Genomic DNA, 16,307 nt, shown 5'->3' with positions numbered 1-16,307 from the left:
GAAATTCATTGCTTAGGAAGACCAAGTTAAAAAGGGCTCTAAATCTTTAATGCAATTATATGGTTTCATTTATTTAATAACTTGTCCGCTGACGGATTAAATGTTTCCCCATCAAATGCGATAGCAAATACAAGTCTGAAGTTTTTGCTACAAAGATGACAAACTGGTATATAGCCCCATCCAGAAGGCACAGGTTCTGGCCCTTGTTGCAGTATCTTTCATGGTTTTGGTTTATCCCATAGAATAAGAGAATTGCTCAATAACTGAACTTTCCTTCAATAGAGTTTGAGCTTTGTGAGGGAAAGCTTTCCAAATGCATCTGCACCCGCCAGGTTTCCAGATCGTAATTATGCAAAAAAAACCTTTAGAGCCCTTTGGGACGCTTAGACAGTGAAATAAGTAGTAATTCCTGATCAAAATCTGTGCGTCAATGGTTAGATGTAGTCATTTTTTAGGGGGAGATTCCATTGTGGGAACCTCCGCTGTTTGAGTGGGGCCAATAGGTGAAAGCTTTGCAGGAGGAATTCGTGTGGTCCTAAATCCTTTGCACCAATAGATCCAAAAACACATCCAACAGCAAATGGTCATAGCAAAGAAATGAGGACTTTAGCCAGGTCTGAGGACTAAAGCTTGAGGCTCTGAGCAAATGCTTTGGTGATTTAGCAGTTTCACCTATGGAATTTAGGCGTTTTAAAGCAAAACCTGGTTACCTGGAAAGTGTTACTAAGCAGCACATGTCATTACCAAGGATAGAAGCATTTAATGAGAAAGTGCCGGAATAAAGTGAACATTTCAATATCAAATAGCATTCTGGCTAAGTTGTGCCAGTAAATTCAACAATAGTTCATATGCCTAAATATCCAGCAGTCAACAATCCAGAAAAAAATGTTTTATCTGAAATTCCCGAATAGTGAGGGTCACAAAGTTTGCGGACGATTTTGGTGTGACAATCAAACATTTTTTCAACCAGACTTCTTTCCCCACTCATCTTGCTGCTTTTATTTTGGGGTCTTGGGGCTCAAAAACCAAACACCACCCATCTTGCTCCCCGCCAATCACTTCACTAACCACCCCCCCTCCCGTCACCAACAGAAGCATACACATACGAAACACTTACCTGTGACATCCATGGCTTCTGTCAGGCCTGGACGTGCCCATCAGCCCCTGCGCGCCTACGTGTGCAGCAGGGGGCATGACAGTTAGCGGTCTAAGTGAGGACTTTCTAAAGCAACATTTTGTATAGTCAGAAATAAAAAGACATTTTCACTCTATGCCAAAAGAAGACCTATAATCCAGCACGTTTGGTAATCGGGCACCCATGAGTCCCCAAAAAAGGCAATGTTTCTGCTGTAATGTTATCAGAGCATATTACACACAAACCCACGCCTATAAAGCTTCTAGAGAAAATGGAAACTGGAAGCCAGGCCTTCAATAGCATTTCATTCACCGGACTGGGGTGGCAATCTCCTACGGCGAGACAGCAAAGAATTAACTTGAATCAAATTCCTATGAATCAGAATAACAGTCAATGTCCCAAGTACAAGATGTAGAAGCCAGTACCTGGGATTTATTTAGCAACAAGGACTGCCTCCCTCAGACTTTGGTTCAAAGCACTGTGGAGATTTTAATACTTTTATTTTGTTTTGTTTTCTTCCAGTCATTGAAACGGAATAAGGATTTGAATGAGACCACTGGTTTGATTGCACCTGTGACCTTTCCAACATGGATGTGCAGTCTTCACCCAGATCACACCAAGGCACACGTCGCCTTTGGATATGGGTCCCCTACTGACAATGCAGGAATCGAGATTAAGATTGGATGAGCCAGAGACTTGCAGCTCCTGTGCAGCAGGTACCTCAGAGAGGAAGCGGGAGCTAGTACATAGAACTACACAACAAATATAACTTGTACGCGAGATACAAAGTCGAAGTCTTATGTTGCATTATTCTTTAAATGAGCCGCAAATATGCACTTTATACACATTCACAAATACACAGAGTTAACATCCCATATATCAGGAGCCAGATGACCGGGTTAGTCCAAAGTAGCTGCATGCAGTTGTTGATCTCAAGGTAAACGGGGTCTTTCAGGCTACAAACAGGAGCTACATCACTACCAGCAATTTAGACCAAGAATTGTCTGGATGAAGTCCTCCGTCGCCTTTTGTACCAGTCCAAACAGTGGCACCTTCGATGAATTACCTCCCACAAAGTACAAGAAATCCCTGGGTTGGGATTACGAAGGTACTTGACACAGGTACAGAGGGAAGGATGGGGGAATTGGTGAGGTTAGCCTCTGAAAACTGCCTAGTGCAAACCAGTTAAAGCTGGCTGGATACAAAATGTTTGCATACAAAGTGGCATGGCAGCTAAGCGTTGGGCCCAAAAATAAACAGAGAGCAACCACTTAATCACAACCCGCCGCCAGGCAGTAAATGAAGAAATGAATGGTTTTTGGTGAAAGTTGCTGGAAAGGATGCACGTGAACAATGTAACCTGCATTCCAAAACATCAGTGCGAAAGCATCTGTCATAGTCCTTGGCCAAAGCCCCCACGCCCCACCCAACCCGCCTGCAAACAAAGGTTTCCACACCAATTGGAAAAGGGAAGTGAAAACAAATTTCAATTTCATTCCAAAGAAAAAACCGATCCAGAGTGTAAAAAATGACATGTTTCAACTACAAACAAAGCATGAGAACATAACTCGTCCACTGATGAGAATACTAGTTCAACATGCACACAGCACACCACTGCTTACTTGCCAAGTATGACTAATAACTCAGCAATGGTTAATGTCGAGAGAAAGAAATGCTGTGGCTTGAAATGGCTGTATAAAATGGAGTACTGCAATTAGATACATTTAAAACAATGTTACATTCTGTGCTTCAGAGTACTAGAATCCATTGTCACTGTGTACTAGCCAATTTGCTTAGGAAAATACATTTTTCATATTGCGTATCAAATATGCACTAGTATTTGGGAAAATAGTCCCACGCCCCAGCTCCTAGTACATTAAAGGGAGAGTCACAATACAAGTGTGGGTATCAACCCTCTTACTCAATTAATCTGGGTTTAATATAGATTGAAAAGCCCAACCAGCAGATAATATTTTTGTTTTGCCTTGAAGTAACAAAGAAGCGTGCAAATACTACTCACCAAATAAATTACTTGCATGTCCTTGTTTCATTACAGGTTTCAGTTCATTTAATCCCCATGCATAACGTTTATAATTATCCCATGCATATTTCATCATCTGGAGAAAAAAAAAACAAGACAGCAGTGTCAAAACGATAAAATAAATTATGAAATAAAAGAGCAACACAGAATCACACTTGAAGAAAGCACAGAGAAATATGTTTAAATACAAATCATCGGACAGGTCACTAAACTGAATAACTGTAGTCCATTCTCCTTACTGGAACACATTAAACTCAATTATTAGCGTGAAGCTAACATGCAGGCCTCCCCAAAGGGTCAAATGTATTTCAGCTGCACACTAAGGAGAGAGGGGAACCGCAACAGAAGGGTGAAGCACTTTTGCATCAAAATGTCTTATTCAAACACATGACGAACCTGAAAGCATAAAGTCATTTCGCTGAATTGAAGTACAAATTTATGGAACCAGTTAATTACGCTTTGCAATACCAACGATTAAGAATCAATTTAAAAAAGCAATGTCGGCATCAAACCCTTTGTAAATATGTATTATAATGGAATTAACAAATTATCAAACTCAGGGTTATGCCCGAGTCCTTGTGGTTTGAGCCCAATCTCACGGCAGGTTAATTTCTCCAGATCACCCACATTCACAGATATATGAGAAAAAGTACTGTGGGTAAGCTTTGGGGCATTTTCATTCCTTACAGTGCTCACAAAATCTACTAGCCCACTAGCATTGGCGAGTAGATTTTATGAAGGGTGAATACCATTTGCACGATACTTACCACTGAGTAGGGGGATGTTAGAAACATACTGCAAATGCACTGTTTTCAGTAAATGGCAAATACAAGTTTCACAGTGTATGCCTGACAGCATTGAACCAAATATGAAGTGTGCTTATGGCGACATTCACCATTTTACAAAATGGTATGGTAAATATTTGGTCACCAGTCCACTTGGGGCAAGTGCATTTCCCTTAGGTCGAGTATGTAAACTTAAGGAACTTGCCCTGCAGGTCTAGTGGGATTTTTAAGAATTTGCAAGGCCTCTTTGAATAATCCAGAAAGCATCAGCTTCTAACTGTACATGTTAAAACATATAGACAAGGAATCGTAATGAAATGGTGCAATCATTAATCACTTCCCTCTGTGAAGTCACAATCAAAGCCATCCTTTACCAATCTTAATTTTTGTAGCAGTTCTTCCTACTTATACAGTCCTCCATTTTGTGAGCTTCCTCCAATTCGCGAAACAGGAATTGGCAGGAGAAATGAAAATGTATCATGCACATGTAGTACTATACTTCTTGGAGGGTGAAAAGTGAAATGTTGCATTTTCTTTTACTTGCACCAAACACATTTGCTCCTCTAACTTCACCTTGAGGCAAGATAACCTCTGTGCTACACATAATGCCTTCTGAAGGGCTCTGCGCACGCACAGGTTACGAGACTGAAAATCATACCCAGCCTCGAAGTAAAAACACATTTGTGGGACCCTGGCTTACTATCCGCCGATGAGAAAGCATTTGGCAGCAAGCAAGTAGAATTGGTTATCAACCTACAGGATTAGTACACAGGAGTACACCAACTATGGCTTAAAGGAATAGGGCGCTCAAAAATGTCATTGTCCAAAGGGTTCGGGCATGTGGTTTTAAGCAAACTGATCGATCGTAAAAAAAATTCCTATGTACCTTACCTTAGTTTTCCTTACTTTTGCACATGCAAAATCAACGAGTCGGGCGGAGCCATTTTATGCTAATCTAATCCGTGGATCGATCGCCCTAAATTTAAGTGCCCCTGTGGCACTAAATCATATCACCCACCCCTGAAGCTGACATCACTAGACGCGTAGGCCCGTTTCACAACGCAAATGCACATCTCGTGTCAACGTTCTCTGTGCGCCAGCTAATTACATGTCTGCATGGAAAGGGAAGAACGCTGCTTTCCTCAATAAGTATAAACAGACCACTCATCAGACATCAGAGCTGCTTTTTCAATCACCCTACCAGTACGAGCCAGAGTATTCGGAGGCGGAATTAGTTGATAGAGAAAGATGCAGAAACGATGGGGCATCGGACGACAGTTGGAAAGACTAATCACTGGATCCTGAGCCTAGTCGCATGGAAGACGTTTCCACCTTGTGTACCTGCAGTCAGTGCGAAGTCATGCCAACCGAGGCGGAGAACTGCTGCTGCAAAGAAAACTCTGGATGCTTGGCCTACATATCGGAAGAAGACACCACCGCTATGCGTTACCGAGCTGCATGACTTCAAGGCAGCCCGCCTCACAAGGTCCGTGTTGCGGATAATGATGGTGCTAATGCACGAACTTCGCGCAACAGTTCGCCCTAGCAATCCAAGTAACTAGTAAGTGTACTCTAGATGTGATGTCAATTTGACCACTGAGGCCACCAACATTTCATGTTTGTCTCCTATATTGTTGTAACTTTGATCCATCACTGCCTAATGAATGTAGTCTGCCAATTCAATACATTTCCCGCACTTTTGGGAAATCAAGAGTGTTAATCTTATGTCTTTCATATTCAATTAAGAAACAATATTTCTCTGTTCCCCAAACGTTATGGATTGCATGTATTCACTTTTGTAATGTGTGTACACTTCAAAGACCAAGTTCACTGATCCATGAAGTAACTTTTGTACGGACAACTATGCCATAGGATACATTTTCAAGTAAGGTTTTTACACTTATCAGGTTCATTTAAATACAGTATGTAGGTTTCTCTTCCACGGGTGGTACAGGCTAGTGGCCTACAGTTCATTTAGATGGTGGCTTTATGGGAGGCTTGGATTCCGCGTTCGATGAGAAATACCTGCCTGTGTCGTTGGAATCATTCGCACCAAATTCCCCAGTGACAGCAGACAGTACAGGGGATTTTCACACACTGTGCCGCAACCCGAAGTAAACAATTTGTAGTATATTTGTGTCATGAAGATCAGCAACAAAAAATGCAAATGAGATTTTATTAATAGTTTTAGTGAATCAAGGTGAGGCTCACTTGTCTATGATATGATATGGCATTTATAAAACATCTATACACAAGAGTTTCAAGGCGTGACAAGGCAAGGGAGGGAAAACAGAGGGAAGACGGAGACAACGATGTTGCTAGGCCCAGTGACATTGAGATCGTGCAAGTGCAGGAGGGAGTGGGAGTGAAAAGTGCAGGCAGGGAGGTGGCAGAGCAGTACAAAAGGGTAACAATAAAATAAATCAGACAATACATAAAATAAACAAGAGACAATAAATAATAGTGCAGCCAGCTGGGCAAGGCTATGATGGACATGAAAGAATGGTTGGTACCCTTTTACGCTCACCTACTCCGTAACAATCCATCCCCCCCTCCATTATAACCCACTAAAGTACTGTGTGGATGGGAACAGCCAAGGTGCCAAACACAATGTACACTTCAAAGTTATCTTCAGCACAGGGGCCATTGTTCACATGGCCTCCCCAAACCCTGTGTCTACAGGCTCCCCTCTCACAGACCACGTCACACATTCGCACCCATTTTTCTAATCCTTTATAAACCCCTTGATATTTTGCTGCAGAACATCTCTGAGCACTGGAAGGCAACTCTTTATTGTGCTACCTGTTCTCCTGCTACTCACTCCTCTGGTTGCGGAATCTAATAGTTTTTTAGTCAAGGTAAATGCAGGTCACCTATTATCGGCTCTATATTCATCTATTTCTGATCTCAAATGTTCTATCTATTTAGACCGAATGTACCCAGTATTCATTCTTTTTACAGATCCTATATATTTTTCAAGAATGCTTGCTTGTATGGTTTTCGGTTGCCCTTCTAGGAGCCATGTCAAAAGTCAGGGTACAGTCCTGCATACATTCCCGATGGAGTATTGATTTAATAATAAGATGGTTTCGATATTTTGGTTTTGCAGTGGACGAAATTGACTGTAGAACACAGGATATCTTGAAGGACTTGAGGGTCAATTGATTCCGCATTTGCAGCCTGCACTTTAAAGACGATATGTATGACCAATCGAAGTACACAAAAGAACGTCGACCCAGAATTTCTCATAAGTTGCTTCCAAATGCAATTCCAACTCCATTGATGCACACGCTGCCTCAGGTGAGTCCTGGATAATGAATTAGCTGTAGGCGGTGAGGTACTGAAAAGGTAACTTCCTAAACGGATTGGTGCTTTCGGTGTAAATGCGCATCATTAAAGTTATCACATTTACCAGATTGTATTACAATTTCACTATACCACATTTTACTATACATCTGTCGCTGGTTTATGGAGCCTCAAATGAAGTAATTATGACTATAGAAAACAATGCAATAGTGCCCTTCAAAAGAAGCATAATATTTTCATTATTAGTTGCTTTACATGTCCATTTCTTCAGGAGAGCATACTGATGGAAGCAGAGACCCTCGCAAGCGATGAAACCACTGACATGTCCTGTATACCAATGGTGAGCCCTACAGACATGCAGAAGTTTATATTCGACAGTTGGATCTCCCCATATATCTAATGCAGGTCTAATTTTCCCCTTGTACCACTTTATGACAATGCACTGAAAATGTAGAAACAAGATTCTCCATCCATTTATTTTCCCGGATTCATCAACAACTTCAAGCGCATAACAGGTAATTTTATTTCCCTTTTCATTTACGAGGATGTATTATGCTTGGAATTTCAAATATTAAAACGTTTATGTATCCTGTCGGTTGTTTACGCTAGGTGGCATTTATGGGTTTCTATTTATATGTACCATTGTCTGCATCCCATTGTCTCAGTTCCATTTCACTCTTTTCATCCGTACTAATACAAGTACTGTGTTACAGGGGGATGCTGGTACTTCGACTACAATTAGATTGTCCTTTGCAGCTAGTCCATTGTATCATGTATGCATACTTACATTTCCCTTGAATGAAAGAAAGTAAATGCTACATAGGATACTATTAAACAGTGACATGCATTTAAACATGTAGTGTGTCAAACTGTTATCATTTAAGTTTGAACGTTGCACATCCACCGACTGCAGAATACATTGCAAAATGTTTGAGGGCAACATTACAATAAGTACGTTTTGCACGGTGATCTCTGATCAAGTATACTTGCCATCTAGGATGGCTATCAGGTGAAATTTGAAATTTATATTTTGACTAAATGACGTACACTGTTTGCGAGAGTATGTGTGTAAGCACTCTGTGTGATGAAAGATTTTAATTTCCAATACAATGGACTTTTTTTAAATGAATATTCTATTCAAGGAATCTACAGAAGATGTGGAATTAGAAGTGGAGGCACATGGATCAGAGGTGAACAAACTACTATTGGACATCAAATAGCATTTGTAATACATTTTTATGTAGTCATTTTTTTTAATTCAATCAAGTTGGTTCTGTTTGTAGATATTTAAATGTGTTTGCGTGTAAAGGAAATGTGCTTGATTTAAACCATATAAAACCTTTTTTTCAGCTTGCTGGTGCAGTTGTGAAAGAGAAGACCACGGTTTCACTGAAAATCAAGAAAACAAGAGTAACAAACAATTTTGTTTTCTAGAAGTGTTTTGTGCTGGTGTTTTCTTCATAACATGTTTTTGGATTTAAAGTGCCATCTGCTGTATACATGCTATAAAATGAACATGTTTTTACAACACATCTCTGAGAGGCCCAGAAGGAAAAGAAGTATAAAGACACTGGCAAGCGACATCTTTGGTTTTATTTGTTGTCTAACAGATTTCACCATGGAGCAACTATTATTTGAGGCACAGCGTGGTCCAGTCAATCAGCAGACTTGTGATGCTTATGCCCAATGGCCTGAAACTGAATGGAACGTGACCGGCGATGACAGCAAAGTGTTCTTGGACAATTGCTACAATCTGAGAACTCGACAAGATGACACTGAATATAATGAAGATGCATTGGAATTCCACGGGGACCACTTGACACAATATGCACCCGCAAAAAAAAGATCCACCCAATAAACATGTGTTGACGGTTTCTCCAATTCGTGTACAAATAACAAGCTGAACTAACAGACTGAAGCTTCAACGCAATTGACCGAGGAACTTGCCAAAGATCTCGACTACAGTTTGCCTAGTTTGGGCGAATTGTCCACCACAGTTGAGTCACAAACCACATCCATGCAGGACAATTGGCTAATAAAGGAGCCAAAATACATTGTATTCGACAGCTGCCTGGTAGAGATTATACTGATGCGGAAATGTGTCCGTACATTGAGGGGGGAAATATGCGGGGAGCCATTGGTGAATGTGTCTCGTGGATTACAAGGCACTAACCTGAAAATCCAGCCAGCTGTGTTCACCTGAATGATACATTTACATGGTCTGTTCAATTGATGCTGGGCAAAGTGCCAAATGGAAATCTATTCTGTTCAGCACCTTTACTTTTCAGTGGCTTACTTTCAATAAGATGTCCAGATCTGTGTCAATTTGTGGGAGTTCAGTTCCTTGCTTAAACCCAGTACTACAAATATCACAAGGAATTTTTATTCCCCAATATTAGTCAAGCCTGGATAATTGAACAGATCAATCGAAAGCACATTCTTTGCGAAACGTTTCTGGCTAGCTGGCGACAGACAGTATTACAGCACCGTATTTTCAGCAAAGTATTGCACATATCACTTTCAAGACATGGAAAGTAAAAAAAAATGGCGAGTTCGGAGATCGTGCAGGTGTCTGAATGAACATCTTCTGTAGCCTTGGAGAAACATGGTTTCATCAAATCCCTCCAACATCTTCAATCGAATCGGAATGCAAATAGACCTCAAAGCCACTGACAGGCATGTTTCAATAGCCAAGACCCTGCAAGAGCAGTTTAAAAACATTTGTCATCAATTTGATGTATGGCACGTTGCCAAATCAGTCAAAAAAATTACAGCTGCCTGTAATGAAAAAAAGTGGTCTGAGTCTTTGAGCAACCATCTTTGGTGTAGCTCCAAAACTTATGATGGGTTTGTCGAAATTCTACTTGAAAAATGGTGCTCATTGATGCACCACTGTTCAAATGTTCACTCATGGACAGAAAGCCAACATTTTCCGAACGTGCACATGGACCTTTATCGAAGAAGAAGTGATTGGTGCCATGTTCACCTCCACACAAAGCTCTTGAAAAGATTGTGTATGACAAAACTCTTTCGAGAGACCTAAAAGGGACTCACAGAATTCTGTCACAGTGGAGATTTGGAGGTGTTCCACAATATGTGCCGAAAGAACAGGCCGTAAAGGTTGCATTTCAGCATAGACGGTATGCAGGAGTGAACATTACTAGCTGTATTAGCGCACAACGAGAATTTAGGGCTGCATTGTTACACCTTGGCCTTTGCAAAACAAAGCAAAAAAATGGGTGGCCAAGCCAATATACTAGGAAATGCAATTAGATTTTGTGAAAGATCTCACTTTGACTGTGTTGGCCATGCATACTCATGGAATTGATCTCGATTTTGACACAAAAAATTGCAAACGAGCCCTGTCCACCTAAAGCTGAACTTGTTGAACAGTTGACTTCCCGGTATAAATGATTTGCAGCAGTGTTCTTAATATGCTCAAATTAACACTTGGGATATGTTCCCAATGTTTGTACATTGTACATCAACAATCGAATGCTATTAAACTTGAATTTCAATGTTATAAAAAGTATTGAAAAGTATTTAATTATGCTGATTTAATCAGGTGTAGGAATCATTTATGTATATCTTTTTCCTTCCCTTCATTTATATTACTGGTCCTCGATCAATAAGACATGTCTGTGGTTGCTATTGGTGATATATTGGGTTGGGTTTTGCTTTTCATGAGCCCCTCCCTGTGCCTTTCCTGTGTGTTCCCTCTGCCCCCTCCTCCATCCTTCCTCGTCTTTCCACAACATACCTACTGTATGGTGCTCTCTGCCTCTCCTATCGTTTCTAAATGCTTCTCTGTCGAATATTCTGCTCTCCTCACTAAATCAGGTAACAAGTTTAGAAAGGACATCCAGTTCTTCAATCCTGGCTTCCCCATCGCTCATATCTATACCAGTGCTTCCTCCAGGCAAACCGACACCCTTTTTGTCATTCCCTCGCCAGAGCTATGGAATCTACATATGGTATCTGTGCTCTCCCTTCCTCTTCTCCCATTATTAGTGGCACGCGGTGGGAGGCCCTCTTGCCCTAACTAAGGTCAGGGCAAGGGAGAAATGCACCTATCTAACTAAACTAAACAGAAACTGATAATGCATAAATAATGGCAGGCATACAATCTTCCAATAATAGGGGTACTTTGGTGACATGAGTGAATATATTGGCATTCTAACCTCTACCCTTTGGAATAGATTTGATACCACAGTCTATACCCAGTTGCACACCCTAAAGGGTGTTGCTTTTTTGGAGAATATATTACTACATAGGATTAGGGCTGTGATGTGGGTCCTTGACTGATGGGGGCACGGGAGGGTCAGATGGATATCAGCATGAAAGGAGCTGCAGGGTCTGAGCTGATGGGATCTGACATGGTGGGGTGGAGGCTGTGAGTGCACAGGGAGTTTAGTGTAGATGAATGGGCACTTGGGCTCATCACTTGTCAGTGTCTCACGTTCTCTGCAGAGCACATTCCTCTGTGAGAAGAGGGCTCGTGCAGAGGTGGCTATGGTGTGGGCTGGCCGAGCAAGGCACTGGGGATGTGAGCTGCTTTTGTACAGAGAGATGGATTTTTGGGCCTAGTAGAAATATGTCATTCGGGCTATTTCAAAATTGTGTCCTAATGCTGGGATAGAAACTATAGTGTATGTGTTATTTACGATGGGGTGTGGTGTAACGGAATGTCGTGGGGGTTGGCTATGCCTCCCCCTTAGTTATTGCATTTGTTATGTTTCGCGAGTGATAAAAAATTGAGTTGGGGCAAGGATCGTCTACTTCCCAACACTAGTAAGACTGCTGTCTCCGTCTTCCCTCTGTTCAACCTGCATTGCCTTGTCGCTCCTTGAAGCACTTGTGCATAGGCGCGTTATAAATGCAAAATCATTTCATCATATGATATAATTACCTTCAGTGTAACTGTTGTCGAAAAATAACTAAATCACTAGCACTATTGATGGTTAAAAAAGTATTCATGATCGTGCAGCATTGGTGGATGCAAGCAATCAATTTGTTTATTTTTCATGCATATTTCAAATGCCACATTGGTCGGCCGGGCTCATCGCTCCGATGGAGTGAAGGTCACTTCGTGTGATGTTGCTTGTGGGGAGTTCACACCAACGTGTCTTGTACAATATGCTTTAGTGGCTTTCCTTCACAGAAACGAAAGCTACCAGGCATACACGCTCTAAACAAGGTTCAATTGTTATTCGACCTTGGATGAAAGGGAGGAATCACCATGGCTTGAAGGACAGAAGGTTTTGAATACCGGCAGAAATGACGACATTCACTATTTTCAAACTGGACATTGTAACATTTACTTTCATTCTATGCAAACCATTGTTCTGAGCGGACACTCATCATTACGCCAATGGAACTACCAAATATAATGTAAGTCCGAACTATTCATCATTTTTTTGTGATTCAAATCATTTAGGCTGCATGCATATGGAACAATTCAACTACGTGCGAATATGCCTTTTGCCTAAAAAAAAATATACACAACAATTTATTCCGTAGATTAAATTTATACCACGACATTTAAAAAACCAATCAATATTGTTTGCTTACATTGTTAATGGGTCATTAGTTGGAGCATATTGTGACGATTATTCATCGACGACCTGCTAACACAACCAGTATGCAGGCTAGTGATATCTAAACCACTTTATGCCATGGCATATCGGGGTGTGCGACGAACGTTGTATTATTGGATGTGCCGGGTGCAGAACATTTTCCAAGGGGACTTGGTTCGCTTGGCCAAATTTAATGTTGCCAGTTCTGTTACATTTTTAAACAAGGTAGCAGGCGCCCCTCTCTAGAAAGAACATGGCTTGATAAGATGTGTTTTTTTTCACACTTAGAGTTTCCGCAGCCATCGCCTTTTGCTCAATGCACCTTTTACAGATGGGAAATGGATATTTGTATATCAGTCTTTGTCCCGCCCACATGGGCAGTCCAGCATCAAAATGCTATGGCAATTACCTTCTGAATAAGAGTACGTACAGCAACCTCATACACGTTTTTCAGCCTTGTTAAGCCTCATCAGTGAGGTGGAGCTGTGCCTCTCTGTACAGTGAGCATGGAGTCCTTACCTGGGTTCCCCCAGGGAATTTAGGTTCACCAACCCCTAGTTCCTTGCAAATATTCAGTAATAATGCCGTCCATGTCTTGTTCAATTTTTCCGTCAGCTTCCGCATCCCATTGGGAGCTATACATACTTCACAGCGCTAACCTCGCAAGCACATCGTAGACTCAAACTTTCTCAGATGTTTTCCGTGTGTTTCCATTGTTTGCAATTTGTGTTCATTATTAAGTTTCACCCGGTGCAGAATTACAGGGTAAAAGGATACATTTGAATAAAGAACGATTAAAATATATTATTATGTTTTCTACCAGCTACATTGTGCCGTTCTGCAAATGCCACAGTTTCCAGATACCGACAGATGGTTACTTCAGCCAGCAGTGACAGATACGCCTAAACGGATGGATTTCCATTACACTGATGTGGGACGATCGCCCGGGACTGATATGCCCTTTGGCGGTACCAGCAACAAGGAGCAACCTGTAGTTTACAGTCTAGCAAGAAGCTGATGCCGAAGCCTTGCAAAGGTGTGTTGCATACGCATCTTCTCCCGAAAAGGAACACTGTGTGCCTCATATGTTCTCCGAGCGTTTTTTGGTGAAATAAAAGCACATTATAAATTGCTGAGCATTGATGTTTCCTTTAAAAATAGTGTTTTCTATTCCGATTTGGGACGCGTTGTGCTGTGAAAAGATGTGCGTGTTGATATTCTGGGTTCTGCGTCAACTGACATCAAGACGTAGGTGATGACTGGGCACGTTTGGCTACGCTGCCCACCAACTTCATGAAAATAGGTGGAGAAGATCGCTAGGAATTATGAGGTCAGCTTCAGGGGCGGGCGATTTGATTTAGTGCCGCAGGGGCACTTGACCTTAGGGTGATCGATCCACGGATAAGATTAGCACAAGATGGCCACACCAGACTCGTTGATTTTGCATGTGTAAAAGTGAGGAAAACGAAGGTAAGGTACATAGGAAATGTTTTTACGATCGATCACAGCTTGCTTAAAACCACATGCCTGAACGCTTGGGACATTTTCCTTTAACGCAACACTATCCCCTTCCTAGACCTATCGATCTACCGCATGCCAGACAATAAGGTTGGCACGAGCCTTTACAAGAAACCTACTAAAAAAAGAAAAAGAAAAAAGAAAAAAAAACACGCTACTAGAATTCCACAGCTACCAATCATTGAGGGAAAATTTACCCTTTGGCCAGTTTCTCCGTATTAGGCGCAACTGCTCTGATAAAGCCGATTTAAAAAATCACAGCCAGATGCTGAAAAATCTAAAAGTGAGGGATACCCTCCATATATCATTAGAAGAGCATACAAAAAGGCTGCTAACATACTAAGGGCAGATTGTCTATCTAAAAAAAAAAAAAAAAAACTACGCTAGACAAAATCACTTGTGTGTCCTCTTTTACACCAATTAGCAATGATTTAAGAAAAACAATTTTGGCTAACTGGAAAATGATTAATACAGAAGATTTTAACATCCCTCCTCCTCGCTTTGCATTTAAGCGCCTCAACAACATCGGAGACAAACTGGTCCATACTTACCCGTTGCCCAAAACAAGCCAAAATGCCCAATCTACACTGTGGCAGTTGCCAATGGTAATAGGACATTTTAAATGCGGGAAATGTAATATGTGCCAATTTATGAAGAATCTAAAAAACCAATGACCTCAAAGTTTGAGACATTCACTAATTGTGCCACCAAATGGGTGGTCTATTGTATTATATGCCCATGTGCGCTTGTGTACATTGGCAAAACAAAATGCCCGGTACGCACCAGAATAAAGATTTTCCATAATAACTTACTAGAAAGTCTTAATTCTATTAAAGACTCGGAGGCGAGCATTATGCTTCTCTTTCTTTTATTCGACAATAAAGAAAAGAGCTGCAGCAAGATATTTGTGCACCAAAAGTGAGTGTGCCATGAGTAATGTGCAGAAAACAGGTGCACCAAATATATATAATAAACATAACAATGTAACAGTAATATAACAGTAATATCTTAACATAAACATATTAGAATCACCTTAATAGTGTACTATTCATGCAGGAAAAGTCCCCATTCGATATATAAGTTCAGACCATTTTTAACCGAGTCCAAGTTGTATAAGTCTTCGCAGCTTTTTGTCACGATCACCACCACGAGTATGGTTGTCCATCTTTTGCAATGGGAGTAGCGGACTGGTACTCGCGCCACTCGACAGATTACAGCGATTGGCAAATCAACAGAGAGATTTTCCTCCGCCTTCAGGAGATCTGGGGTCCGATGTCCATAGACCTCTTTGCTTCCAGACTCAACTCCCAACTACCAGCTTTCTACAGCTGGAGGCCGGACCCAGCAGCAGCTGCAACAGATGCATTCCTACAGTCATGGTCCCAGGGAATACTGTATGCCTTTCCTCCTTTCACTATGATAGCGAGGACCCTGGCGAAGGCCCGTTAGGAGCCTGCAAATCTGATCCTTATAGCGCCGGTCTGGACATCTCAGACTTGGTATCCAGTTCTTCTGAGACTTTCTATGGATTCCCGAATCCTACTACCCCAGTTTCCGGATCTCCCATTAGATCCATCAGGTCAACGTCATCCTCTCCTCAACAGATCTCTGACAATAGCAGCCTGGAGGATTTCAGGTCAAGATGGAGAGTCCCTGGCATGTCTCACAAAGCGATCAACCTTATCGAAGAGAGTTGGGCTCCTATTACCCGGAAGAGATACTCCAACTCTTGGAGCATCTGGAGCTCCTGGTGTCGTGAGAAAGGATTACATCCAATTTCAGCACCTATAGAAGAGATTTTGAATTTTCTAGCATCCCTAGCGGAAAAAGGGCTCGCCTACAGGTCTGTGAACGCCTACCATTCAGCAATTTCCGCAGGTCATGACCCTATCTAAGGAGTACCAGTGGGAGAACACCACCTCGTCTGCAGGTTGCTCAAGGGTGTA

The 16,307-nt window shown here is 41.5% G+C and overlaps 1 protein-coding gene across 1 annotated transcript in view; it reads right to left on the bottom strand.

Annotated features, from left to right (window-relative positions):
* The window catches only part of MAN1A1 (mannosidase alpha class 1A member 1), a 538,906-nt gene that overhangs the window by 422,697 nt on the left and 99,902 nt on the right, over nt 1-16,307 (bottom strand). The window contains exon 2 of the mRNA XM_069606607.1: nt 3,156-3,252. Within this exon, the coding sequence (XP_069462708.1) occupies nt 3,156-3,252 (97 nt within the window). The remainder of the gene's footprint in view (nt 1-3,155; nt 3,253-16,307) is intronic.

The sequence above is a fragment of the Ambystoma mexicanum genome, chromosome 4p (assembly GCF_040938575.1).
Source record: "Ambystoma mexicanum isolate Mex_15411 chromosome 4p, UKY_AmexF1_1, whole genome shotgun sequence".
Classification (NCBI taxonomy): domain Eukaryota; kingdom Metazoa; phylum Chordata; class Amphibia; order Caudata; family Ambystomatidae; genus Ambystoma; species Ambystoma mexicanum.
The sequence above is the reverse complement of the archived record's forward strand: the minus strand, read 5'-3'. Positions and strand labels throughout refer to the sequence as shown.